The sequence below is a fragment of the Mirounga leonina genome, unplaced genomic scaffold (genome assembly GCF_011800145.1).
Source record: "Mirounga leonina isolate KUSES-001 unplaced genomic scaffold, KU_Mleo_1.0 Mir_125, whole genome shotgun sequence".
NCBI lineage: Eukaryota > Metazoa > Chordata > Mammalia > Carnivora > Phocidae > Mirounga > Mirounga leonina.
The window spans coordinates 30,189,887-30,216,405 of record NW_023270305.1 but is presented as its reverse complement, the minus strand read 5'-3'; the positions used below and the strand labels follow the sequence as shown (position 1 = coordinate 30,216,405).

At 53.6% G+C, this 26,519-nt stretch overlaps 1 protein-coding gene across 1 annotated transcript; it reads left to right on the top strand.

Moving 5' to 3' along the window:
• The first annotated feature begins 324 nt into the window (after window positions 1-324).
• On the top strand, window positions 325-25,794 carry PAX8 (paired box 8). The gene is made up of 10 exons (XM_035000541.1): window positions 325-611; window positions 2,747-2,944; window positions 4,317-4,405; window positions 4,676-4,801; window positions 5,063-5,238; window positions 9,348-9,471; window positions 9,940-10,146; window positions 17,005-17,106; window positions 23,564-23,650; window positions 24,982-25,794. Exons 1-10 carry the CDS (start codon window positions 325-327, stop codon window positions 25,056-25,058), a joined length of 1,473 nt encoding a protein of 490 aa, XP_034856432.1. The 3' UTR covers window positions 25,059-25,794.
• The last annotated feature ends 725 nt before the right edge of the window (window positions 25,795-26,519 follow it).

Sequence of the window (26,519 nt, the reverse complement as noted above, 5' to 3'; positions counted from 1 at the left end):
TATGCCCTCGTTCTATAGATAAGAAAAGGAGAGCCAGAGAGGAGAGGGGACATTCACCAGCATCACACAGCTCAGCATCAGAGTAGGAAGACCCTGCACCTCCAACTCTTTATGTACTTTTTGGAGGGAGGGAAGAAGGTGGGGAGTTAGTTGTTATTCAGAGTGAAGGGCTGAAGGTCTGAGAGGAGACTGAGCAGGCCCAAGCGGTCCCCAGATTGCAATGTGTCCCTCCCACATCATATGTGACCCTCCCCAACGGGAGCTAGCCTCCCTCTGCAATGGGGGAGACGAGGCGGTCCATCAGCAGGAGCACCAGAGGGCACGATGGTGAGAGTTCACACGCACACTGTCACGCATGCACACCGCACCCACACTCAAGGGCTAATTCCTACCCCCCTGCCCTGCCCGGCCCTGATAGCTGTTCCTGGGACTACTGTCTTCTTAGGCCACGGAGGGCTGAACCAGCTGGGAGGGGCCTTTGTGAACGGCAGACCCCTGCCTGAAGTGGTGCGTCAACGCATCGTGGACCTGGCCCACCAGGGCGTGCGGCCCTGTGACATCTCCCGCCAGCTCCGAGTCAGCCATGGCTGTGTCAGCAAGATCCTTGGCAGGTAAGCACGAAATTCACCACGTGCCACCTTCCCTGCAGGGCTTGCCTGGAGCAGACCACCTGGCAGCCACGCCCCTGCCCCCGGGGCACTCGGTCTTTCAGATGTCCAGCTTCTGTCCCCCCGTGGTGCTTCCGGGCCTCCCCGCCCACTGCTCTTCTGTTATTTTCCTGTCATTGCTTCCTTCTTTGTCCATTTCTCCTTCCTTTCATTTCTCCCTCTCGCTTTTCTCCTTTGCCCCATCTCTCATTTTTAGGGGCTTCTCTACTCCTAAAGCAGAAGAATCTTCCCCAAAGCACCCCACCTCCACCCTGGCTGAGACCGAGGGAAATGGAGCCACTAGGAAGGAGACACAAGATCAGAGGTGGCTCCTGCAGTCTAACCCCCCGCGTGAGGGATGTCTGAGTGTAGTTCTCAAAATTAATTCCCAGAGCACCTGCCACAGAAGCACCAGGGCTCCTTGATGAGATGTAGATCCTTAAGGCCTGGTCCAGACCTACATATAAATCACAGCATCCCCTCCGGGAGCCAGGCCTGGGTGCTGTGATTTTTAGGAGATGACCATGTACCAGTCATGAACACTCACTCCAGAGCAGTGGTTCATCACCCTGGCTGCACATTAGAGTCACTTAGGGAAACTTAATTAAAAAAAAAAATTATGTCTAGGCCCCAGCCCACACCCACTAAAGCAGAACTTTAGGAGAACGGGCCCAAGTTTTTGTATAGTGTTAAGGCTCCTTCAAGGGATTCCAATTTTCTGTAGCCAGAGTTGAAGACCACTGACCCAAAGGTTCAGGAAGGACCAGGAGCAGCAAAGCCCTGCGTCTGGGCTGACACAGCACAGTCTGGAGAGCCACTCTCCAAATGCCCCTGCCCTGGGGGACTGGGGGCTTGGCATCGGCTCAGTGCACCTGTCTCCCTCACCCAGCTCACAGGTGGATTCAGCAGGAGTTCTGGTTTAAAGAGGCAAAGGGACCTGACTGTAGCTGAACTGCGGAGAGTCCTGGCTTCCTGACTAAAGTTGCCAATGGCAAGGGCACTCCCTGGTTTGGGTCAGGAGAGAGGCTCCCAAGATGGGCTGCAGTGTCCCCGAGAGCTGAGCCCGGGATGGCTATGACAGACAAGCAGAGTTTTGTTTTTTTTTTTAAAGATTTTATTTATTTATTTGAGAGAGAGAGAGAATGAGAGACAGAGAGCACGAGAGGGAAGAGGGCAGAGGGGGAAGCAGACCCCCCGCTGAGCAGGGAGCCCGATGCGGGACTCCATCCCGGGACTCCAGGATCATGACCCGAGCCGAAGGCAGTCGCCCAACCAACTGAGCCACCCAGGCGCCCAGACAAGCAGAGTTTTAAAGAACCAGACTTTATTCTGTGGTAGAGGAGACCAGAGAGTTTCCACCACAAAGAGGGGAAAGCTATCCTGACATAAGTCACGGATCTACCAAAGCAGCTGGCTGGGGGCTCGGGGGAGAGGAAAAGTGGACAGCTTGGGACAGCAGGCTTGGCTTAAGGGGTCAGACGTGGCCAGGGATCCAGGCCAGGCTAGCATTCCAGAGTCCAGGAAGAATAGCTTCCACCTGAACCATGTAATCTGGTAGAAAACCAGTGGCCAGCTGGGAGGTGGTGGCTGGGGGAGAAGGTAGGGGAGCAAAGGTGAACCAGTAAGACAGAGCAGAGGGCCCAACCATCCAAACTAGCTTCCTGGGGAGGGGTAAAGCCAGGATGGCCAAGAACGGTGAGTCAAGCTTTAACCCCGGAAAGCGGCGTAGAGAAACCCACCACTGTGAACCTATATGTACGCACGGAGCATGCGCAGCAAAACCTTTCTAAGAAGGGAAATCGCTCGTGTGCCGAAGGTGCCTCTGGCAGGAGGTCAGATGCAGGAGACTGGCAGGAGGGAAAGAGAGAGAAGCCAGGTGTCCAGGGTGAAGTCTTTAGCAGAGGGCTCTGGTTTGGCAGCAGCGTAAACGTACCCATGCAAGGGAAACAGTGCCGAGAACGTCAAGTGTCTGAGGCCAGCCCTGGGGGTGCATTTTACCCCCTGAAGCCTTAGAGAGGAACAAGAGTCTCTGGCTAAGTCCCGGCCCGAAGACCCCACCTGCTTATTGGGTAATTCTTTGGGGTTCTCTATTGGAGTAGGTACTACGAGACCGGCAGCATCCGGCCTGGAGTGATAGGGGGCTCTAAGCCCAAGGTGGCCACCCCCAAGGTGGTGGAGAAGATCGGAGACTATAAGCGGCAGAACCCCACCATGTTCGCCTGGGAGATCCGAGACCGGCTCCTGGCGGAGGGTGTCTGTGACAATGACACTGTGCCCAGCGTCAGCTCCATCAACAGGTGAGAGGGACTCAGCAGCCGGGGGGGGGGGGGGGCGCGGGGAGCAGGGCACCTGGGCTTTGGGGGAACCGTGACGGAGACCCAAAGAAGGGCCTGGCTTGGGTGGAACAGAACCTAGGGAGGGGCCTCCTGCTGAAGAATTAAGCAGGAAGCACCCCAGGTGCCGTGGGGCAGGTATCACACCTCCCCACTGCTCTGCGACACTCCCGCCCCCACCCCACCCCACCCCACCCCACCCGGGTTGTACTTCGCCAGTTTCCTTCCTCACACGCTATATCCTCTTTCATTCAATAAAAGAAACTCGAAGTGACCCTTTCCTGGGCCACACGACCCCTAACCTGGCCCTCATTCAAGCATTCACTCAATTGTTTGGTCTTTGAATTATTCACTCACAGCCTCAATCAATCATTTACTCACTCATTCATTCCTATATACGTAATTCACTCATAATGTGCTAGGCCCTGGGAACACACAATCCTTGTCCTTGTGGAGCTTATAGTCTAGTGAGAAGATAGACACTAATCAAGTACTAATCAAGTGCCTACACACATAATTGTAAAAATGCAGCTCTAAGTCCTCCTAAGGAGAGGAACATGAGGTATGTGAGTTAGCATAGGGTGCTTGGTTTAGGAAGGAATGAAAAGATGTCCCTGAGTAAGAAACAATGATAAGAGTTAACTAGGTGAAAAGGGGAGCCAAAGGAGCTTGGAGACAGCATATGCAAAGGCCCTGTGGCTCACAGATCTTAGACAAGAAGCTGAAAGAAAGCCAGCAGATAGAAGGGGAGCACGAGGTAGGTGAGGTGGAAATGTCGGCAAAAACTGCCTTTTAGAGGCTGGTGGCCATCTCACATATTCTTGCCTGTGACCTAAAGGAAACTTGGCAGACTGTAAGCAGGAGGCTGACTTGCATTTCAAAAAGTCCACTCTGGTTACAATAGGGAGAATAGATTAGAAAGGGTCAAGAGCAGATAGGGGTGGGCCAGTGAGTGATCCCGGGTGGGGGGGGTGTGGAGAGAGCTGGTGGTGGCTTGCATTATGTTGCTGACAGTGACATGCAGAGAGGAGTCGATGCTGGAGAGGTTTACAAGGTCAAACCCACAGAACCTCATGATGGCTTTAATGGGGTGGGGAGGCAGATGTAAAGCTCCACCTATATTTCCACCTTGAGTGACCAGTGGAACTGATCACGAAACAGAACACTGGGAAGGACCAGGTGTGAGGAGTGAGGTCAGGGGTTTGATTTTAGACAGGTTGTACTCGAGGTGCCTCTAAGACACCCAAGTGAGCTCTCAAAAAGGCACAGGATCCGGGGCCGCATGAGTCCTATTTCCTCCTCTTCTCTCTAATAGCCCTTCTCATCTTCCTTACAGAATCATCCGGACCAAAGTGCAGCAACCGTTCAACCTCCCCATGGACAGCTGCGTGGCCACCAAGTCCCTGAGCCCAGGACATACGCTGAGTGAGTGCTGATGTGCTGGCAGGCTCAACGTCGCACACGCACACCCACCTGCAAACCCGTAGTCACACACACGCCCACACAGACACACCCCCGGTGTGCACTGAGCCCTTCTGCAGGGACAAAGCCTCGCTGGGTCCCAGGAAAGATGCACTGACATACTTAGGGGTGGCGACACTTCAGGCAGCCTCGACTCCAAGATACCCTCCTGCCAGTGGGCTCTGAGGGGTGTCCCCTGCACATGCTGACCCTCTCCCTCTCATCCCACTGCAGTCCCCAGCTCAGCCGTAACGCCCCCAGAGTCACCCCAGTCAGACTCTCTGGGCTCCACCTACTCCATCAACGGGCTCCTGGGGATCGCTCAGCCTGGCAGCGACAGCAAGAGGAAAATGGACGACAGTGAGTGTTGGGGAACCAGAGGGCAGGTTGGGGGTGCAGGAGGGCAGTCTGCTCAGGCTCCAGGGGACTGGGGGCTCCGGACTTTGCAGGTGCCGGCGACTCCCACCTACAGCACATGGCCTGCCCTAAGCTGGCCACAGTCGCCCGGCCCGGAGCCGGATCCTTCCCGTCCCTCTGCAGCCCGAGTCTGCCCCTCCACTCTGGCCTGGGGCAGGGGTAGCTGGGTCCCCTGAAAGCTTTCTCCCCGCCTGGGGATGCCAGGTGACCAGGACAGCTGCCGGCTGAGCATCGACTCCCAGGGCAGCAGCAGCGGGCCCCGCAAGCACCTGCGCACGGACGCCTTCAGCCAGCACCACCTTGAGCCGCTCGAGTGCCCATTCGAGAGGCAGCACTACCCGGAGGCCTACGCCTCCCCGAGCCACACCAAAGGCGAGCAGGTGAGCAGCCAGGTGAGCCCTGGAGCAGTGGTGGGCAGGGGCCCAGCAAAGCACCGTCTCTGGAAAACTCCTAGTCAGCCTGCAGTCTTGCCACCAAAGCAACTAGAAGCTGTGCCAGTGGGCTCAGGGTGCATGCTGCATGCAGCTCCAAGTTGACACAGACTTTCTTTTACCAGATGCGGGCACCTTCCTCCTCTCCCCAGCCCTCTTGCCTTGTCACCCTTAGCCTCTGAGCTCCGCCCTTTCTGGAAGAGCACCACACCCAGGCCATGCCATCCTTCTGTCCTCTGGGGCTTTCCCAGACCGCAGCGTCAGGTCCCACAGCTCTGAAGTGGCTGCTCAAAGCCTTACACCATGACCTCGACCAGCACCTCCAGCCTACCTCTGGCCGCTCACACCTGCACACCACTGATCTGCATTACTCACGCTCGCGAGCATGTCCTGCTCGTTCACAGCCCTCTGCACTGGCACGCTGCATGCCCGCCCCGCAGAGCACCTTGCCCTCCACCTTTCTGCCTGGAAAAGTACCACTTGGCCATTCTGACTCAGCTCAAGCATCACTTACCCATGAATCATGCCCTGCCCCTCAGACATGCTTCATCTCTCCCTCGTCTGTGCTTCTGCCCGTCCAACACGCCACTCCAGTAACTTCTCACAGCGTACTCTAATTGTCCAGTGGGCAGGGGTGTAGGCAGTGGGTTTCATAAGGCAGGGCAGCATCTTGAAGCATTTTTTTTTTTTTTTTTAAATCTCTGGCACCAACAAGGTGCCCCTCTTAGAATAGATACTCAGTAAAGGTGTATTGGTGAGTGAGCTGAGAAATCCAGAACAATAACTTGCAAGTTACAGGGGAGTTTTTATTTCTAGTGCTCAGGATAGGTGAAATGGTTTACAGTGGGTCAGCTTCTGGGAAAAGCTAACAGAGATGTCACTGGTCTCCCCTCACCGAGCCCAGCAGAGACTCCACAACTCTGACAGAACTTCCAGGACCGTTGTTCCCTCCGTTCACACGCATCTGTCCCTAGTAGCCGTGGCTTCCACCCCCCATTCCAGCTGAGGAATTCCCTTAGGGTGGCTCTGCTTACCCCACTTTGCTCACGCTGTCGTTTGATCCAGGAGTGAGGCAAGCCTTACGCCTTGAAAGTCTGAGCAGGACAAAGTGGACGATGCCAGTAAGCAGCTGAACTGTCGCCAGGCACCGTCTGGGCTGCTGGGCCCACGCCAGCTCCGCAGCTGGGCAGGCAATCTGCGTCAGCGATTTTATCAGCCTGGGCCGCGGCCACCACGAGGGGGTGCAGAGAAAGCTGGCCGTCAGCAGACCTGGGGAGAGGACCCGGGTGCTCATCTGAGAGGCAGCACATGGCTCCCGGAGGGAAGTGGGGCCGCAGCTATGGGCTCGCTCACAGGGAGCCCACTCTGTGTGCAAGCCCCTGCCATCCTGCAGAAACCCTGCTGCTGAGGTGCTAAGCACCCGCTGGGTCCCAGGGCCATCTTCTGGCTCCATGGCTGAGCCCCCAGCGGGCCCTGCCTGATGACAGGGAGACCGAGACCAGCACCAAGCTGGCCCACGCGCATGGGAACCGTGGTCTTAGAGAGTCTTAGAGCCACAGGGACCTCAGGGACCATGGAGACCAGTCTTTGCATTTGTGTTTCGATAACCCAGGGCCAGGGAAGGTAGACAGAGCCTGGGGGAGCGAACGGTTGTGGAGCTCAGGTCTGCAGGCCCTGGTTTCATTCAGACTGGCCCACTGGCACCCTGTTTTTAGATACGATGCTTCTATGTCAGTTCTTACTCCAAGGCTGGAGAAACAGAGAGGCTCAGCAGTGTCCATCCATGATTCATTCCTCCCGCAGTCAGTCTTCTACTTGCTCATTCATTCACCTGGCTGGGTGGTGAGGGGCAGGGAGCATCCAGCCTGTGCTGAGGGCTCCTTGGGTCTGAGCGCCTACCTTTCCTGGCCTTGGTGACTCGGACTGTGCCGTCGAAGGACACCGTTTGCTCTTGACTGGGCCCAAGAAGGCCCTCTGGCCTGGGGAGCCGAGAGAGAGAAGCACAGGTCCGCACACCCAACCTCAGGATCGGGGGACGGCACAATCATCTTTCCTGTAAGATCAACAAGGGGGAAAGCATTCAACGGAAACGCCATGTGGCCTCACTCCTGCTTGCTATTTCACCACCAGGCATAGCTAGGAGTCACAGTGAGGTTCTTTGTCCTCTATTTTACAAGTGCAACAAGAACAGATCAGCAGAATGTGAATATTATGACACAGACTGAGAATTTTGCAGCTTATGACTCTTCACAGAATTCACAAATAATAATACCTATTAGAGCAACGTGTTGGGCATTCTGTGCTAAGCACTGAATGTATGTATAAAAAAATCTCATGTAATCCTTACATCAGCCTGGTGATGCAGATTCTATTCTCCCTGTTATAAAGATGAGAAAGTCATGGCTCAGAGGGGTCGAGGAGCCCACAGCTACGTGGCTGATCACTGCAGACCCGAGCCTCAAACTGGCCCTCGTGCTAGAGCATTATGCCACTCTGCACCCCAATTCAAATTCAATCCCGGGAAGAAATCCAGCCATCACTGGGATGACTGGGGACTTTGGGAGGATTGGGGGATTTTTTTTTTTTTTTCCCCACTGAATTATCTGGATTTGGGAAAGCTATGGGATTTTGAGTAGGTATTTGTTATCAAATCAACACATCCATAAGGCATTTTAAACTTTTCTTACACTCTCTAGAAATTAGGTATTTTGCTCAATTTCATTAAGCCTGGCTCTAAGCAGCTCCACCCCGCCTTAAAGCAAGCCCCCCTCGGAATGCATGGAACCAGAGCACCATTAGTCAGTAATCTCGGCTACATGATAATGACGCCCTGGTGGCCTCTAGAATTGCCTGCAGCTTCCAAAAGTGCCTGGCAGGCAACCAGAAAGCGCCCGGGCCCCTTGGAGAACCTGGCTCCACGGAAATCCTTGGAAGTGACTGCCTTTAGTGGAGCTGTTATGTAACCGCGGAGCATTCCTTGATTTTACTGTTGCACACAGAGTGTATTTGTGACGTGTGTGATGCACTCGTGGGGGACAGGTGTGTGCTTGCGTGTGCTGTCTTGTCCCCTCGAGGGAGGGAGTCATGGGGAGGGGTAGTGCACGCTTGCCCGTAACTGAACAAAGGGGGAAAGAAAACGCCGCAGGTACTTGATCGAGTTTTTTTTTTCCTTAACAAAATTAACCCCAAGGATCACTTTCCAGCGGAAGCAGCGAATTTATATTGACTTGGATATAGAGGAGAGAAAGAAGACAGCCCCCTGTTCCGGTGCAGGGAGGGGCGGGGCACGTCTGCCGCTTCCCTGAAGGAAAGAGCACCTGGGGTGGTTTAGTACCTGTGTCATTCTTGCCTGGGGACTTGCCTCTCTGGGCTTCAGGCTCTCCACATATAAAACACACACAACATCGCTTGCCCACGTCACAGGGCTGTTGGGGGTCAGTGGACAGGGTAACATGGGCAAAGCTCTCATGTGAGCTCTTTGCAAACAGACATGGTCATGACGTCATCCAGTTTAGCGCAGCATTTGGGAGCATGGACATGACAGCCGGACCCCTTGGGTTTCAATCCTGGCTCTGCCCCATAGGGGAACATGCCGGGTTTCGTGGCCTCCCTGTGGCTGTGCTTCCGATCTGGAGAGGAATAAACTAATGAATCGATTGAAGCACTTAGAACCGCGCCACAGGCAGACTGCTCGGGCCCCCCGTCCTGCGGGTCCAGACCGTGCAGGGAGACAAGGAAGGAGGCGGCCGGGGAGACAAGGAAGGAGGCGGCCGGGGAGACAAGGAAGGAGGCAGCCAAGCAGCCAAGCCCTCAGGCCACCAGCCAGCTTCGAATCCCAGGGCTGCAGAAGGGGAAGCTGTGAGCCAGGGATGGGGCTGCGAGTGGAGTCGGAGAATAAGAAACATAAGAACCCATTAAACAGACTAAGTGGAGTCCAGCATGAGTGGAAAGAAGGGGACAGTGAAGAAGGGAGCATTTCTGCGGAGATTAGGTCTCAGGGTCCCTAGTGAGGCCTGCTGCCAGGGGCCTCTGTGCGCTGACTTCTCTTTGTTCCCCAGGGCCTCTACCCGCTGCCCTTGCTCAACAGCGCCGCCCTGGACGACGGCAAGGCCACCCTGACCCCTTCCAACACACCCTTGGGGCGCAACCTCTCGACTCACCAGACCTACCCAGTGGTGGCAGGTACGATGCCCGAAATGTCCTGGGCCGCGTGGCCCCAGCTGCACAGAGGGGCTGGAAGGCAGGGCGTGGCTGGCCCTGAGGAGGAGGGCGCTAGGGCCCGGGGCCTGCAGAGGAGAGGTGGGCTGGGCCGGTTGGGCCTCCAGGTAGGTCCAGAGGGTCCCGCCTTGTAGTAGCCCAGGGCCTTCTCGGCGCCTCCTCGCTCCCCCACCGCCGCGGGGGAGGGGAGGGGGCACACACTGTCCTTCCGCACGCGCAGAGGCACAGCAGGGAGGCAGAGCTTCTCTCCCACCCCCCACTCACCCTGAGGACCCCGCGCAGCCCCTTCCGCCGCCCCCAGACTCAGAGAGGAGCCGCCTGCCCCAGCGCCCCGCCCGCACCCCCCCCCCACATCTCATGGCTGGGTTCGTGCATGTGCCCACCCCATCATCTCACACCCCTCTCTCCTTGTTGTCTCCCTCCCTCCGGCAGATCCTCATTCACCCTTCGCCATAAAGCAGGAAACCCCCGAGGTGTCCAGTTCTAGCTCCACCCCTTCCTCTTTATCTAGCTCCGCCTTTTTGGATCTGCAGCAAGTCGGCTCCGGGGTCCCAGCCGGTGCCTCGGTCCCGCCCTTCAATGCCTTTCCCCATGCTGCCTCCGTGTACGGGCAGTTCACGGGCCAGGCGCTCCTCTCAGGTACGACAGGGAGGTCCCGGGCAGCTCTCGCGGGGGGCGGGAGGGGGTCCTCAGGGCCGGCCACCAGCCCCCTGCTTTGGGGACCAGCCCCCTCTCTGGCCCTCAGTCCTCTCCACCATCACTCTATTCCCTCAATCTTCCTGCAACTTTTGGACGTGCCGAGATGTGGTGCTCCGTGCGGGCAAAGTCAGGCCGTGGGAGGGGCAGGCACTGTGGGGATGCCAGGAAGAGGGGTGCCTGGCTGATTTCTGGAACCTTGCCCCAAAGCCCCATGGACCAGCAGGGACCTTGAGGTCAGGAGCTGGGCAGTATAAAGCAGTGAGCCCTTGGTCTGGGTGAGAAATAAAAAAGAACTTTGGAAGGCAAAAAGTCATTGGCTTTTGTAGCCAATTTCTGGATCAAATTTCTAAAGAAAACAGGGTCCATCCCCATTGGGTCTCCATAGTGTAGCTCTCCTTGTACCCAGCTTAACAGGGTCACCCTTGGAAAACAGTGAAGCAGAGTAACTCACCAACTGGAGAGATGGGAGAACAAGGGGACCTCCCATCAGGAACCTCCTTGGCCTCAAAACATTTAAAGCTGGAAGCACTCAGGAGCATCTAGAGCAAATCTCCCCTTATACTGATGGGAAACAGCCCCGGGAAGGAGAAGGGCCTGGTCAAGGTCCCTGAATAGGCATGTGGTGTCTGGCAGAGTGAGGGCTCAGCCTGCGTGCACCCCGAGTTACAAATCAAACTGGGTCTCCCTGGCAGAAGGACATCAGCCCATCCAGCCAGGACCTGGGCAGCAGCCGAAAGAGTCAGGGTGTCTGGCTTGGGCAGAAGGCCTGAAGTGGAGTGAGCAAAGGGAGCAGAGACCCATAATCGTCTTCAAATACCTGACGGGCTTCTTCAGAAATGGGACTATTTTAGATGTGGGCCCAAGGCATTGAACTAAAACCCATGGAGGAAGCCAGAAGTGAGCCAGCCCTTCTGGACCAGTGGTTTTCAACTTGCTGGGCCTCAAAACACTCTCTTGAAATGACAGCTTTTATAGAAGCCAGGTATCCAGACCAGACAAATGAAGAGCTACTCTGTTTGAAGTAGGGACTCTGCCCCCTAAAAGCCCTTGGACTTGAAAACCACCAAACCAGAAGAGCAAGACCTCTACCTGCTCAGAGGGACCGCAGGGTTGTCTTATTCAAGTTCACAGACCCTGTCTTATAACTGACTCTACATTTTCTGACTGGCAGGCACCTGGGATTTTTATTCTCTGTGCATCCCCACATCTAATGTGGGAGGTCCTCTTGGAAGAGGTGGGCACAGAGGTAAAGGGTTAACAAAGGAAGTCCAGCGTGTGGGCAGAGAGGCAGTGTTTTTCGGGGTGTGGAGCAAGGAAGCTAATGTTGACTCAGAGTTCAAAATTTCAAAAGCGGGTGAAGTCAGCAGAGATGGGTCATTTGTTTTGACCAAAGTGATTAAAGGAGAAAAATCTGCGAGCTGAGTGGAATGATGTCAGCCAGAGAAAATGGGATGGGGCGGGGGGGGGGGGGGGAGGAGGAGGAGGGGAGCCAGGGAGTAAAGGGATTCAAATCCACTTCGGGGTGGAGAGGCCCAATCACTGGGTGAGGCTGCCTGCTTGGTGTGAATGGCAGGCCCCGACCAGGAGGGCTACAATAAGGCAGGCAAGGGGTGAGGTGTGGGCAAAGCTTGTGATGATGGGGAGCAGTACTTCGGTTACTGTGTGAGTTGCCCAGAGACTTGGCAGGCCCTGTGGAGTGGAGAGGGAAGGGCAGATGGCCGTGGCAAGCGGTCTTGGATAGTGGTATGAGGTTATACTTACCCTCATAGGGTAAGGAAGCTGCAACACATGCCAGGATGCAGAGTGTGGCCCCTGTGAAAGCCAGTGGGGGGCTGCAAGGCCCAGCCCAGGGGCCGAAGATGGGGCACCTGAGGCCGGGGCTCTGAGAAAAGCAAGAGATGCCCAGACTTGGAGGGACTGGGTCCAGGCAGGTTGCCAAGAGCAGGAAGCAAGTCAGGGCTGCAGGTCACAGAGCTGGGCCAGCTCTGTGGCTCCAGCACAAGGTACCCGATGGCTGGTGTCCATGCAGAGCCCAGGGTGTAGACCTGGAGCTCCTTGAAGACTATCCACCTGCAGCCTCTGGTCAAGAACGGACCTAAATGCCTACCATGTGGCTGAGCCATGGTGAGCGGGCTGGGAGGAGATCCAGGGAGAAGGAAGGTTGGGAGGAAGGATCTCAAGAGTCTAGGGGGCTAGAAATCGATCCAAGGGAGGAAGGGGTGAACTTGGAAGAGAGAGAAGGTAGCTAAGACTAAATTATTCTGAGGTAGTGCTGCAGACAAGAGAAGGAGGCAGGACCAGGTGAGTTTTCATTCCAGATTCAGCTTGGCCCTCCTGGCTCGCCTCCTCTGAGTGGCTTCCTAAGACCCTCCCTGCTGCATCACCATCTCCCCCTGGGGTCACTTCCTCTCCTTGCCCAGGGGCTCTGATAATGCAATTTCCAGGGTGACTGTCCTTCTGGGTCTCAGCTTCTCCCTAATCAGCCAAAAATGAAGCATCAGAGTTTGGGGAACAATAGGATTGCCCCTAATATTCCTGCTGTTTCCCTTCAGATGCCCCAGTCTGGGTCCCAGCACACTTGTAAGTGATATTGAGGCCGTCCCTGTCCTGGCTGTTCTGGGGCTGATTCCAGCTCAGCTGATCAGAAAGCTCTGAGTTTGGTTTTATCATCAAAGAGTCCGTTACCCGCCTCCATTCTTTTGTGCGAAATTATATTTAGTCCTGCCAAAGAGATTTCTGGATTGCTATAAATTTTCTTTGCTATCAGAACAAGATAAGGAATTGAAAAGAGGTCACATAGAGGGCAGGCATCAAAGTGGGCAAATAAAATTGTCTGACATCACCTCTACCTTCTGAGTTCCTCCGAGGAATGCTACCAATATTTAGAACATTTATCAATATTTCTGGGGTGCTCGTGTTTTCTTATAGAACCCCTTCAAAGCCAGCCAACATGGATCTGTGTCTACATCACCTTCTGAAAAATAGGGCCATGTTGGAAGTATATTTGAGTGCTGAGGAGTTACAAATCAAAGAAACTCATGATGAAGAGCCTTAAAAATAAGTAAGTCAGTTAAAGGTCACGGTTAGGCCACATTGGAGCGCATCTGCCTCATGGCTTCTGTGGTTTCATTTCTGAGAAGGCTGCAAGGTTCTCGGCTTTTTGGAAGAAACCACTTATTTAAGGAACCGAAGCAGAGTTTTGAGGGATTGACAGGGGAGTTTAAGGTGCCACAGCCTGGGTGAGAGCCATCCTGTAGAAAGTCTTCCTAGGCTTTCCAGGAGGGCCAAGTTTCATGGAAACCTTTGGGGTGTGCTCTGGCGTTTGATTCAGAAACCTCTGCCTCCCTGGGAGAAAACTTGATGACCAAGGAGAGATGAAGATTAAAATCTCAGAATTTAAGGGAATGAGGCTGATGAATTTATTTCTAAGAGCAATCTAGGGGCTAGTTCCATGGGATGGGGTCCGACAGGGCAACTGTGACTAAATTAAACTGTGGCATCAGGGGAGCACGTGCCCCGGTGCTCGGCCACTGAGCTGCAGAGCTCAAGAAGCAGTAGGGTCAGGTGATGGAAAGGGATAGATGGGAGTGGGAGAAAGGGGAATGTGGGCCCACAGGAGCCCTGGAGAGTACCTAGGCCAGCACCAGCAAAGAGGTGGCCTGAGAGCCAAGACTTAACCTCCTCACCTCCAGCCCCAGTCATGGTAGACCCAGATGCAGCCTCAGAATCCTGCTCCACACAGTGTACCAGGAGCCCCTATGAAAGAATTAAGTGGTAAGCTGAACCTAATTTGCAATCTCTAATTTAACCTAGCTCTTCGTGAGACAGACAGGAAGATGTGATTCAGAGCAATTAAATAGTTTGTCACTCAGCCACAGCTTGGCTTGGCTCTAGAGCTCTCTTCTCTCTCTCTCTCTCTCAGAGGAAGCAGAAAGAGGAAAGAGAGAAGGCTTCGGGCCTGAATTAGCCACCAGTCTCTTCCATCACTCTCCTATGCATGCAGCTGTCCACCCTTTGTTCCCCTGCTGCCCCTCATAGGCTTCTGTCACCCCTTGCTCTCATAGGCTCCAGTACCTGGCCAGGTGCTTCATCTGAGGGCCGAGGGGGCTGAGTCTGATAGCTGATTGTATTGCACTCTTTGAAGAAAGATCAGATTTTACCTTGGTCTATCTCCTGCATATTCCTCCCTCTACTTCTAAATATACTAAAATTTCCTTGCCTCATCTGGGTTTCCAATTCCTCATTTGTTCGGACCCTGAGTCAAGTGAACTGAACCCACCTGTAGAATTCTGGTAGATTCCACCCTGTTTGGTCCAGCACCAAACATAGCTGCACATTGTACCAGAAGTCAAACAAATTAAGAGGTGGTGTTTATTTTTATGAAAACATTCACATAGTTTTAAATAATGAACACTGATGGCTCATTCAAATAGGATTTATTCTGTAATGGTTCCCATGACATGTAACAATTTATAGAAGGTGTTCATTGCACTGATCAATGTCCACCTGTAGCATGAAACCCTGGCTCTGAATTATGCTGGTAACACCATAGCAGTAGTAATAAGTTGCATAAGGCTACTCCTACTATTTTTCTCCCATTTTGCACATGAAGAAACAAGCTTGGGCACATAGGTGGCTGATCTAAGGGCACTTAGAAAATTAGCTGTAGAAGCAGACTAAGGGCTGAGGTCCTCTGGTTCCTAGACCCTTCCCTCCAGAGAAAGGGCAGAAGCCCAGAAGGCCTGGTCTTGTTTGCTACCCCCTAGGCTTGGTTCCACATATTCATCCCAACTCATGCCCCATCTTGATTTAATGGCTGGCCTTGCTAATTTAGCATTCTTACCCACTGCTATATCCCTAGGTCTCAGAAAAGTGCCTAGGACATCATACTTACTCAATAAATCTTTACTGAATGCACAAATTGTCTTCAGGGAATCTCTAGAAATCGAGATAAGATTTAGTCACTCCAATACGTATTGACAACTTATAAGGTTCCATGGGCCGTACCTTCCCTCTCATCATTCCTGGCCACCCCCTGAAGAGTTTGAGGCATGGGGGACCTGGGCAGGGGGACCTCAGGGAGAAAAGTTGGACAAGCAGGGATGTAGAGAGGATGATCTTGGCAGGTTGATTGACAGGCTCACAGGGAGTCCATGTAAGTCCTAGGAGAGGAAGCTGTCCCCAGGATGGAAGAGGCAGAGGTATTTGGGGGGAAATGGTCATAAGCAAACATAGTGGTTCTCAACCCAGGGTGATTTTACCCCCTGGGGACATGGCAATATTTGGAGATATTTAGGGTTGTCACACTGGGTGGGAACTGTTGTGACATCTAGTGAGTAGATACCAGGGATGCTGCTGAATGTCCTGCAGGGCACGGGATGGCCCCCACACAAAGAATTACCTGGGCCCAAATGTCAATAGTGCTGAAGTTGAGAAACCCTGTAAACATCACCAAGAACTGGGATGACCAAATAATTCATTGTTCACACTGGGGCATTTGAGAGTGAAATGGACATTATTAATAAATATGCTGGGACGGTGGTCATAACCTGGACCGAGGTGGGCAAACCAGGATGTATTGCCAAGAATCCTTGGGTGAGGGAGAGTCTGATCTGGGCCTGCAGGACATGGCGGCTGTGGAAGAAACTCACCCAGTCAGATGGGGCCTCCAAAATGGGAAGGCTCGACTTCCAGGTGTAAGGAAGAGGTGGGGCCGGGGAAATCAGGTCTCTCCAGAGCTACCTCAGTGCCACCGAGGCAAAGGCATTACCCTCAAATTATTAAGAGAGAGATGGGTGTCTGTTTTGCAGAAAATGTGTTTTGTTTTGATTTGTTTTGTTTTGTTTTTTTTTAAGATTTTATTTATATGACAGAGAGAGACGGCGAGAACAGGAACACAAGCAGGGGGAATGGGAGAGGGAGAAGCAGGCTCCCCGCTGAGCAGGGAGCCCGATGCGGGGCTCAATCCCAGGACCCTGGGATCATGACCTGAACCGAAGGCAGACGCTTAACCGACTGAGCCACCCAGGCGCCCCGATTTGTTTTGTTTTTTCCCTCAGGAATGGGGTTGACAGATGTGTGGTTCATATTCACTTATAAACACTAAATATCTCTCAGCTCACATCTCCTTTCTAGGTCAGGGATCGCCCATAGGTTTTGTGTCCTTTACAGCTCTGATAGGTTGTACCCACGTGGATGGCCGGGTTGAGAAGTAGTAACACCCTCTCTGGCGCACTGGAAAACAGTACAGTGATTGATTAGCAATGTCTGCTGCAGGTCCAAAGAAGGGTAGTCAATGGTAGTGGCCCAAAGGCCACACCTGTGCCATCCTTGTAGGGCCTCGTTCTTGATCCTCAGAGCTGGGGCTAAAAGAGCATGAGGTCCAAGTCCAGTGGCCTCTAGTGTATTACTTAGGGTAGCGGCACCCCCCCTGCTGTGCTGGACACTGGGGGGATAACAAAGACCCCAGAAGACCTAGCCCCCACCTCCCTCCAAGACCATGACATTTTTATGGGTGAATTAAGAGGCACGCAAGTGAAATCACTGGAGGACGGGCCACAATACGGGACTGCACTAGCCAGTGCTCCCTGCATGGTAGAGCCTGCGTCCTGCGCCAGGCCGGACCAAGGGGGGAGCTTGAACTCAGAGGAGGGATGAGGGGGACTTGGGTTTGGAGAATGGCTTTGGAGACAGGGGCCATGGCATGAGGAAAAGACCCGCTGAGCCTCAGGGAAGCAAAACAGGAAGTGCAGGAGCCCCCCATGGCCTAACTAGCAATTGCTTGCTGTATTTTTCCAGGGAGAGAGATGGTGGGACCCACGCTGCCCGGATACCCGCCCCACATCCCCACCAGCGGGCAGGGCAGCTATGCCTCTTCTGCCATCGCAGGCATGGTGGCAGGTAAGGAGGGGGCTGGGCAGGAGGGGAGTCCTACAACCAGGAAGTGTTGGCCAAACGTGGAGCAAAAGGGGACCAGAGGTAGGGTGTGTCCCCTGCACAGACTTCCCAAAGGGCATCAAAGGAGCCACCAAAGGGCACATCTTGTAAATGCCTCGAGCCAAGATGTCACTGCAGCCCCGGCTCCTTAACTCTCCCCCCGCTCAGCCTCCTTCTTCCCACATGCTCCCAGACTCCCCGTGATGAAATGGGCAGGGCTGAGACAGACCAGTGTTCAAATCCAAGCTCTGCCACTTCTTCCATTGACTCAGTCAGCTTTGATGGAGAGTGCTCTAGGGGTCCGCAGAACCTGTGAGCTAAACACCAACCTGGTGCTTGAGCCACCCATGGTCTCCCAGTCACTTCCCTCTGATTAACCTGTATGCCCTTTCTACAAAATCTGAGTAAGAATGGGGTTGGTGATGATGGTGATGAAGATGGTTGACATATACCTTCTTTTATACCCCAACCTCACTCAACCCTGCGCGGGTGGGACTCACGTTCTAGGGACTCCAAAGGTACTACAGGGAGACGAGCTGGGAGGATTTCTCCACCATCACTGGGACTGTCCTGGATTCCTATCTTCCAGTCCTTTGGGTTTCTTTATCTACCGGCGTGATCATTGCCCAGCAGTGACCCAGGATGTCAAGGTCTAGGCAAGGGAGGAGAACAAGGGGAGTTTCTTTGGGCGAGACGCACTCACTCTTTCAAGAACCATAGAGGAAGGACCCAAGGGTGGAGAGGGCAGAATTGAGCCATTTCTACTGCCCCAAGAGGCCCTAGGACCCGGAGCTTCCAGAACGGGCTCTGAATCAGGGCATCTGGGAGTCCCATGCCAGCCTCAGTGGCTCTGACCCCAGAGACTCAGCGCATCCACCCAGGCCTGCTTCCCTCCCTCCCTGGCCAGGGTTATTCTTCAACAGCCACCCACTCTGCCCGCCCCCCCCCCCTTGCTGAGGCAGGTGGGCTGGTCTCTCCTGGGCAGAGGGAGGGGAGGGAGGAGGGAGACAGGAGGGAGGGAAGGAGGATCTGCACTCCCTGGGAACCTGCTGAGCTAGCACTTGTTGCTGCCTGGTTACCGTGGCGATGTGCTTAATGCAGCGTTGAAAATACAGAATACCGACTCCTCTCTCCCTCCTGGCCCTGGACGCCCTCCTTCCCTCCCTTCCTCTTCTGGAGCGTGAAATGAGATTGGTCAAGATAAAAAAGGAAAAGATTCAGTTATTTTTTTAAGAGTGTGGATAATGGGGCCTCTCAATCAAAATCCCAGGCTCCAGTCGGCTCCCCCCATCCCCCTTCCAACCTCTCCACCTTCCCTGGCCGCCTGCTCAGAGGAGGAGGAGGAAACAGAAAGCACAGGGCTTTTTTCTCTTAATTATGAATCATTCCCCCGGGACCAAGCCCAGGGCAAGGGGGTCCTGGGGCCTGGAGTCTGACCTGGGAGGTAGCTGGAAGGTTTGGGCCTCTCATCAAAGGCCCCCAGGTGTTTCCAGAAAGATCTCATCCTGAGTGAGTGTGGTGGAAAACAAACCAAAAAAATAGCACAAGCACAGCATCAACTACCAGTGAATTACAAAAGGGGTGGGCCTTGCCTTGCACGGTGCACGGGCTCCCCCGATAAGTTATATGTAAACCAGTTTTCAGAAAATGCAATACTATTTAAATGCATCATCTGGGTCCTAGGAACTCTATGGTACAAATGAATTCTTAAGGAATTTTTTTTCCATACAATATGATTTGTCCCTTACCAGTAGCCACAATCTTCCAGTGGGCTGAGCGGAGATTCCTTCCATTAAAATTAATAAACCTTCGCTGGGCACCTACTGTGTGGTAGGTGCAGAACACTTGCTTAATGCAAAGGCATGCCAGTGACATTCTTCGGTCGTTTGTGGGAGGAAAGCAAAGATCATCTATTGTGCACTTGGGTGTGCCTGGTCATTCATAGATACAACTTTCTTGTTTAATCTTCACCATAGGACTAGAAGGCTGGTATTATTCTAGTTTAATATAGATAAGGAAACAAGCTTAGTGTGCTCAGGGTCTTAATGAGCCATACTACGTGGCTGAGTTGTTCAAACACAGGTCTTCTGATTTCAAATCCTAGGGCTCTTTTTACTACACTGCACTGCCTCCCACAATACCAGAAATAACAACACAAACTATAAGAAAGCGACACAAGAACAGGACCAGGACAGACTTCTCTTATCCACTCATCTTCTGTTTTGCCTTCTCGTGGTTGTTGTTATTGTTGTTCCTGCCTCATTAACAGAGTTGATGACCCTCACACTAGTTCTAGAGCTGAACTGGCAACTCCAGATAGATGGATCCGTCCATCCATCTACTAAGCTTTCCACCCATGTATCTTTATACTCATTATCCATTCATCCATGCACCTTCTTACCCATTCATCCATCCTTCTATCATCCATCTTTCCATTCTTCTTTCCTTCCATCCGTCGTTCCTTCTATCCATTCATCTATCCATCCTTTCTTACATCCATCTTTTCGTTGACCTATCCGTCCTTCTATCCACCCATCCACCCACCCATCTATCCATCCATCCATCCATCCATCCATCCATATATCCTTCCATACATCCATCCCTTCATCTATCCATCTTCCCATCCTCCATCCTCCATTTCCAGCCTTTCAACCATTCTTGCATCCTTCCATTCATTCACCACTTTTTCACTTAACAAACACTGGTTGAATATCTATGGTATAGGATGCTGGGGGATATAGCAGTAAATAAGGCAGGTCCCTCTATTCATGGAGCTTACAACCTAATGGTGGAGAAGAAAGTACAGTAAACAAGTAAACGAATGAACAAACAAGATAATTTCAGATAGTGATAAGGGCCGTGAAGATAATAAAGTAGAATGATGTCATAAAGAGCCACAGGGAGAAGAGATAACTACTTTAGATTGGTGAAGAGGGGAGACCTCTCTGAGAAGGTGTTCAAAGTGGTCAGCCAAGTGATAAACTGGAGCAGACCATCCCCAGCCAAAAAGAACAGCAAGTGCAAAGGCCCCAAGGCAGGAACTAGTTTAGCATGATCACAGATAAAAAGGGGGTGAGTATATCTAAGAACAACAAGTGAATGGAGAAAGCACTACAAAATGAGGGGATTTGGGGAGTGGCTGGGTCAAATTTTAAGACTACTCAGGCTGCTGGGAAAACAGATAGTAGATAGTCAAAAGCGGAAACACAAAGACCAATTAGGGGAGGGACCATTACAATAATTCATTCAAGACATGACGGTGGGGGCACCTGGGTGGCTCAGTCGGTTAAGCATCTGCCTTCAGCTCAGATCATGATCCCAGGGTCCTGGATCGAGTCCCACATCGGGCTCCCTGCTCAGCAGGGAAGCTGCTTCTCCCTCTCCCTCTCCCTCTGCCCGGGCTTGTGCTCTCTCAAATAATTAAATAAAATCTTAAAAAAACAACAACAAAAAAAGACATGACGGTGGCTTGAGCTGGGGGGTTGGAAGTGAGGGAGGAGAAAAGAGACACTGAGGATATGTTAGTGGTACAGCCAACAATACTTACTGGTGATTTGGCTGTAGGGCTTCCAAAACAGAGGCTACGAGGATGCCTCCTAGGCTTGGGGCTTGGGAAAATGCATGACTGGTGGTGGTCGCAAGTAAAAATGTGGGAGACCAGGAGAGGTAGAGCATGTGGCGGGTGGAAATCAAGAGTTCTATTGGCCATAAGAGGATTGAGACACCTCCAAATACCCAGTTTAATAAGTCAGTAGGCACATGATATATGTCTGAAGTCAGGAAAGAATTCTGGCTAGGGCATAAATTTCAGCCATTGTACTGAGCTGGTATTTAATACCAAGGGATTAGACAAGATCTAGGAAGAGAATGTGGATGGAAAGTCACAGAAGGCTCACAAACCAAGCCTTGGGCATTTAGAGCTCCAGCAGAGAAGAAACCAGCAAAGAGAGTGAGTGGGAGAGGACAGTGGATCCGGCAGCAAAGGCATCACGAAACCCAAAGACATTAGAAGGAGCGATGACCTGAATCACAGTCGGCTAGGAGGTTGGGGGAGGGGGGTGGGAGTGGGCATAGAAGTGACCATTGGAATGATCAGGGTGGAAGTTGTGGGATTTCAGGGGCTCTGCACTGGCCCGATTGGATGGGAATGAGGAGGTGAGGGCAGAGACCAGGAAGCACAGAAAGGGGCTGGTAGCCGGAGGTGGGGCAGAAAAACGATTTGGAAAAGAGAAGATGGCAGAACATGTTTGCTGGCTGGAGGGAGTGGTAAATTAGGAAGGGAGAGATGGAAAAAGAAGGGATAGACTGTAGGGGCCAAGACCTTGGAGAGGTGAGTGGGGTGGGATGCAGAGCAAAGAGGATGGGTTGGCCTTTTGTGGGTGCAGGGATGTTTTATCCACGCGGCTGCGGGCTGGTGGACAGATCTGGTGGTGGGGAGATGCTGCGCCCAGCCAGGGTGTGCCACCTCCTGAGCCCCAAGCCCTACGCCAACTTCCGTGTGTCTGAAGCACGTAGGTACTTGGTGAATGTGTGTTCAATAAGTGAGTAAGTGTGTGAGTGGGTGAAATGCATGAATAAGTGACAAAACGAGGGAGGAGGCATTGTGTACTTTCCACCTCTCTTCCTCATGCTTCGGAGCCAGCGGTGTTTGGCACCGGGTGGAAGGAAAGGCACGGGGGCCCTGGCTTCCCCCTAGGGTGCTCTGAAACCAGGCAGTTCTGGGGTACACCAGCAGTAAGTGGGGAACATTTAGCATTGTGGGATACAAGGAAGAGCCCTGGAATAGGAGCGAGGGGGCCATGGTTCTAGCGCAGGCTCTAACTGAACACGGGACCTGGGGTAAATGTCTTTCCCTCGCTGGGGAGCAGTTTCTTCATTGGTGATCCTCTCTTGAACTTTATTCTAGCACCTGCTTAATGGGAAAATAATAAAAGCTAGCATTTCCTGAGTGTGTCTTATATAGCAAGTGTGGGACTCACCATTCAATGGATATTATCTAATTTAATCCTCCCTAAACCCCATGAGATAGGGACAGTAATTCACCCCATTTTACAGATGAGGAAATCAAGGCTCCAAGAGGTGAAGTGACTGGTCCAAGGGTACACAGCTGGGGAGTGGGGAGCACAGATTTGACTCCAGGCAGGCCAGCTCGAGAGCCAGGCAGTTTCAAGCTTCCCTTCCAGAGTCTGTCAAAGAGACCGGGAGCCACAGAAGGCGCTTAGCTCCCAACAGCAGACGAGGTTTTGAAAGGCAGCACGGACATAGGGGCGATGGCCCGGTCGGCAGGGACCTGGCTTTGTAGAGGGAATCGGCTCCAAAGCACATAAAGGGATTATCTGGAATTCAGAGTTAAGAGCCCTAAGGTCAAGTTCTGCTCTGCCGTTTAGCAACGCTGTGATTTGAGGCAAACTGCTTAATCCCGCTGCACTCCAACTTCCTCTCCTATAAATTGGCGGTATTAATGGGTGCGTCATAGGATGCTCGCGAGGATAAAAGGGCTGAGGGTGTGGAAAAGTGTTTTGCAGACTTTAAGCTCCCTGCCGAGTACCGAGTACCCAGTACCAACGGTAACGGAGTGGGCTCCTTGGGTTTGTTGCTCTTGTTTAGGGGAATCCTTATGTGATTTCTTTGGTAAACCATTCCTTTGGTAAAGCTAAGAATCCCCTCACTGAAGGAAGTGATCTGATTTACTTTGTTTCGATTCATGCACTGAGTTTGCTTCAAGTGGCAGACTTGGAATATGGGACGCGGACATCCTCAGAGCAAGTCCCAGGACAGATTCCCCAAAGAGGTTGGTGCCCTGCAGGGCTCCTCCCTCTGCTCCTTCCCCTAATCCTCACTCAGCACCCCCTCCCCTCCCTGCCACCGCCTCACCCCCGTCCCTCACAAACTCAGACCTAGGGATGCTAAAAAGCCTATACAACCTGATTCTTTCTATGGCTGTTTCTGACCCCTCTCACTCGCTTCGGCCCCTCCTGGAACGGCCTTCTGTCGAAGGTCCGGGCCGCGGGAAAAGTGGCTAGAACCTGGGCCCTGGAATCACAGCACACCTTCCAAACACCACCCAACCCTTTGGCCACATGAGCTTCTGCAGATCTCCAAGCCTTAGCTTCCTTACCTGGAAAGTGGGCCTTATAATACCATCTCCCTCCTGGGGTAGCTGGGAGGACTGAGCTCGTCAGGGCAGTGCCTCAGGTAACCTGGCAATAAAGGGCCCTGTCCGAAATGATGCAGACTGAGGGGCCCCCAAAGGGTGGGTTGCAGGGCCTCTGAGCTCACCTTGTCCCTGCCCCGGCTCTCCCTGGCTCCCCCTGTGCCCCAGAGCTCACCCAGCGCCAGCCCTGCAGACCCTTCTCCCCCACCCCCAGGCCTACCTTGGTGTGTCCACCTCACAGGCCTCTCACCTGTGTGCCCCCAACAGGAAGCGAGTACTCCGGCAGTGCCTACGGCCACACCCCCTACTCCTCCTACGGCGAGGCCTGGCGCTTCCCCAACTCTGGCTTGCTGAGTAAGTCCCCTGGGGCCACCCAGGCCCTCTGCTGCGTGGGGCAGGGTTGGGGTACAAGGCTGGGCCAAAAGTCCGCCGGAAAGGCAGCCGGGAGGCCCAGGTTAGACGGAGGGCTTGGGGAGACAGGTGTTCTGGGCGGGCCAAGCACGGGGAGGGAAGGCTGAGCCCCTGGATGTTCGCAGGGAGAGCACACAAGCCGGGAGACTTCTCTGAGTCCTTCTCCCTCCTACTGCCTGAGGCCATGTGTCGGAAATCTGTTTTGTGTAAGATTTGGGGCTCAGGCCTTGGGCAAACGAGGCCATCCTGTCGTGCAAATTAACCATCCCAGCGGTGCACTGGGGCTCATTACTTGGCACCAAAACCCTTACATGGGGATCCTTTGCTCACGTTCCCAGTATTTGGCTTGAGATGTGGACACCCTTCAGGGGGGAGGTCCAGAGAGTGAGCTACAGGCTACTCTTCACCCCTCTCTTGCCCTGGGCCATGGGCTGGGTAGAGAAGCTTTTTAGGAAACCAAGCCCCATAAATGGGGAACTTGAGGAAGTCCACGAGAGTCTCCCTGAGCGATGACCTTGAGAGGCTCAGAGCAAACCTGAGCCCAAGAGGAGCGGTGAAGCAAGTGTGGCCCACCCCGTGGGCACCATCACAGGCCTGGCAAGACCATCCATTCCCTAAGCCACCCCCCACCATTACCTCCTGGCATTCCAACAATGACCGGGAGGGTGGCTCACCGGGGCTCTCTTTGCCAGATGGGTTCAACTCCAAGCCACCTTTCTGTTCAACTTCACCAGAAAGGATGAGGGTGCCGAGCTGGGCCAGGGGGCAGGGCACCTCCCTGCAAGCTCGCCTGGGCTGCCCATCCTGCAGGTGGACAGAGCCTCCCCATGGAGGCCCTCAAATGCACATTCCCCTTGGCCAGTCAGGATTCTAGTCCTTCTGGGCCTTAAGAGGAAGATTCTCTGACCTCGCGCTGTTTGGGTAAGGTTGGGGAAGGCCCTAGGGATCCCCTAGTGTGCTTGGTTCTTCAGGGTTCCAGATGTAACTGCTTTCAATTGCCCTCTCCCTGAAACGAGGGTGTTGAAGGTCAAAGCAATCATGGGAGCAGGGGCAAGGAGCCATAGTTCTCATTCTGGCCAGAAACCCAAAGGTGAGGCCAGAGAAGGAGGAAATAGGGCCAGAGAGGAGTTAATCTTTGATGATCAGATAGGCCGGAGGGGTAGATGATTAACTTGTGTTGTCTTCAAGGTTAGCAGATGCAGGAGAGGCTATGGTGCAATTTCCCCTTTTTGACCAGCAGTGTTTTTGTTATTTTTTTTTTTTAACATGTCCAGGTTCCCCATATTATTACAGTTCCACATCAAGGCCAAGTGCGCCACCCACCACCGCCACGGCCTTTGACCATCTGTAGTTGCTATGGGGACAGTGGGAGCAACTGAGCACCAGAAGGACTTGGCCTGGGACAGGCCCCAGAGAGTCACACAAAGGAATCTTTATTTATTACATGAAAAATAACCACAAGTCCAGCATTGCGGCGCACTCCCTGTGTGGTTGATTTAATGAACCATGAAAGACAGGATGACTTTGGAGAAGGCCAAACTGTCCTCTAAGACTCCTTAATGAGGGGCAGGAGTCCCAGGGAGAGAGAACTGTCCCGTTCCAAAAGAGACACAATTGGAGGAGAAATACGGAGAGAAGAGGGAGCAGCCGAGGAGCTCGAGAAGGATGGCGCATGGGCCCACGATGGGCTTCGGGCCACACAGAGGCCCCCGTGGCTCCACCATCGACATGCTCTCGCAGGCGTGGGCTGTGCGCACTTCTGTCCGGCCCCCACACCGCAGCCGGGCGCCCAGGCGCTCCCTCGCCGCCCCGCTGAGAGTCACCTCCTGCCTGCCCCCCAGCAGGCTCCGGCTGTCCACCTTCTCCACTCAGTGTGCTTGGCATTTCTGCACCTCCCTCTTGGCCAGGGCTGAGGGCTGGGTCGAGTCGAAGCTGGAAGCTCCACCTGATGGTCCCCGGGGCCTTCCTGTTGCCTGCTGCTGAGAATGTGTGAGCACACCCCAGGTTCTCCTCCGGTGGATCATTCCCTCGCAGCCAGACCAGCCCATTCCAGCTGGAGACAGACATTCCCAAGGGCCCCCCCCCCCCCCCCCCCCCCCCCCCCCGATCCCGCGGCTCCTGGGGAGTGAGCTGCAGCCCTGCCCGGGGCAGAGCAAGGCAGAATTGCTGGGGACCCGCTTCCCTCCCCCGACAGCCCCTGCCATGCCAGGTACGCCGCCTGCAGCCCCGGCCCACAGCAACTCAAGAGGCCCTGTGGTGACCCCCAATCCAGCATGGAGGTGCCCTCTCCGGCCCCCCGCAGCCCTTACCCCCCAAAGCCTGACTGTAAATACTGTAAATGGAGCTCTCTTTGGGTCAAGCTTCCCTCTTTCCACCCCCAGACTTTGGCCTCTCAGTGAATTGTCTCCCTGCCATGTTGGGCTTCTCTCCTTGATGCTTTTCTTTTTTTTTTTTTAAAGACAAGCCACCATTACCACATAACTCAATAAACTATTACTCTTCGTCTCAGGCTTTGGGGTTGGCTGGGGAAGGAAGCAGCCTGGGTCTGGGCTTTCTCCAGAGAACCTCAGAGCCCTGTGGACCATGAGCTCATTCTGGGGGCGGGGGCTGGGAGTTGAAGGACCGTCTGATGCCCGGGAGTCCTGACTGCACGTTCTCCCTCTCTCTCTGTTGCTAGATGTTTCACGCCGGGCAGCCACTTATCCTCAGCTTTGATTTCCACTGTGAGTGAACGCAGGATAAAATGAGCACATGGCCTGGTGCCGGGCCAATCGTAGACTCCCAAGTAGTTGCTCTTGTTATTCACAGGAAG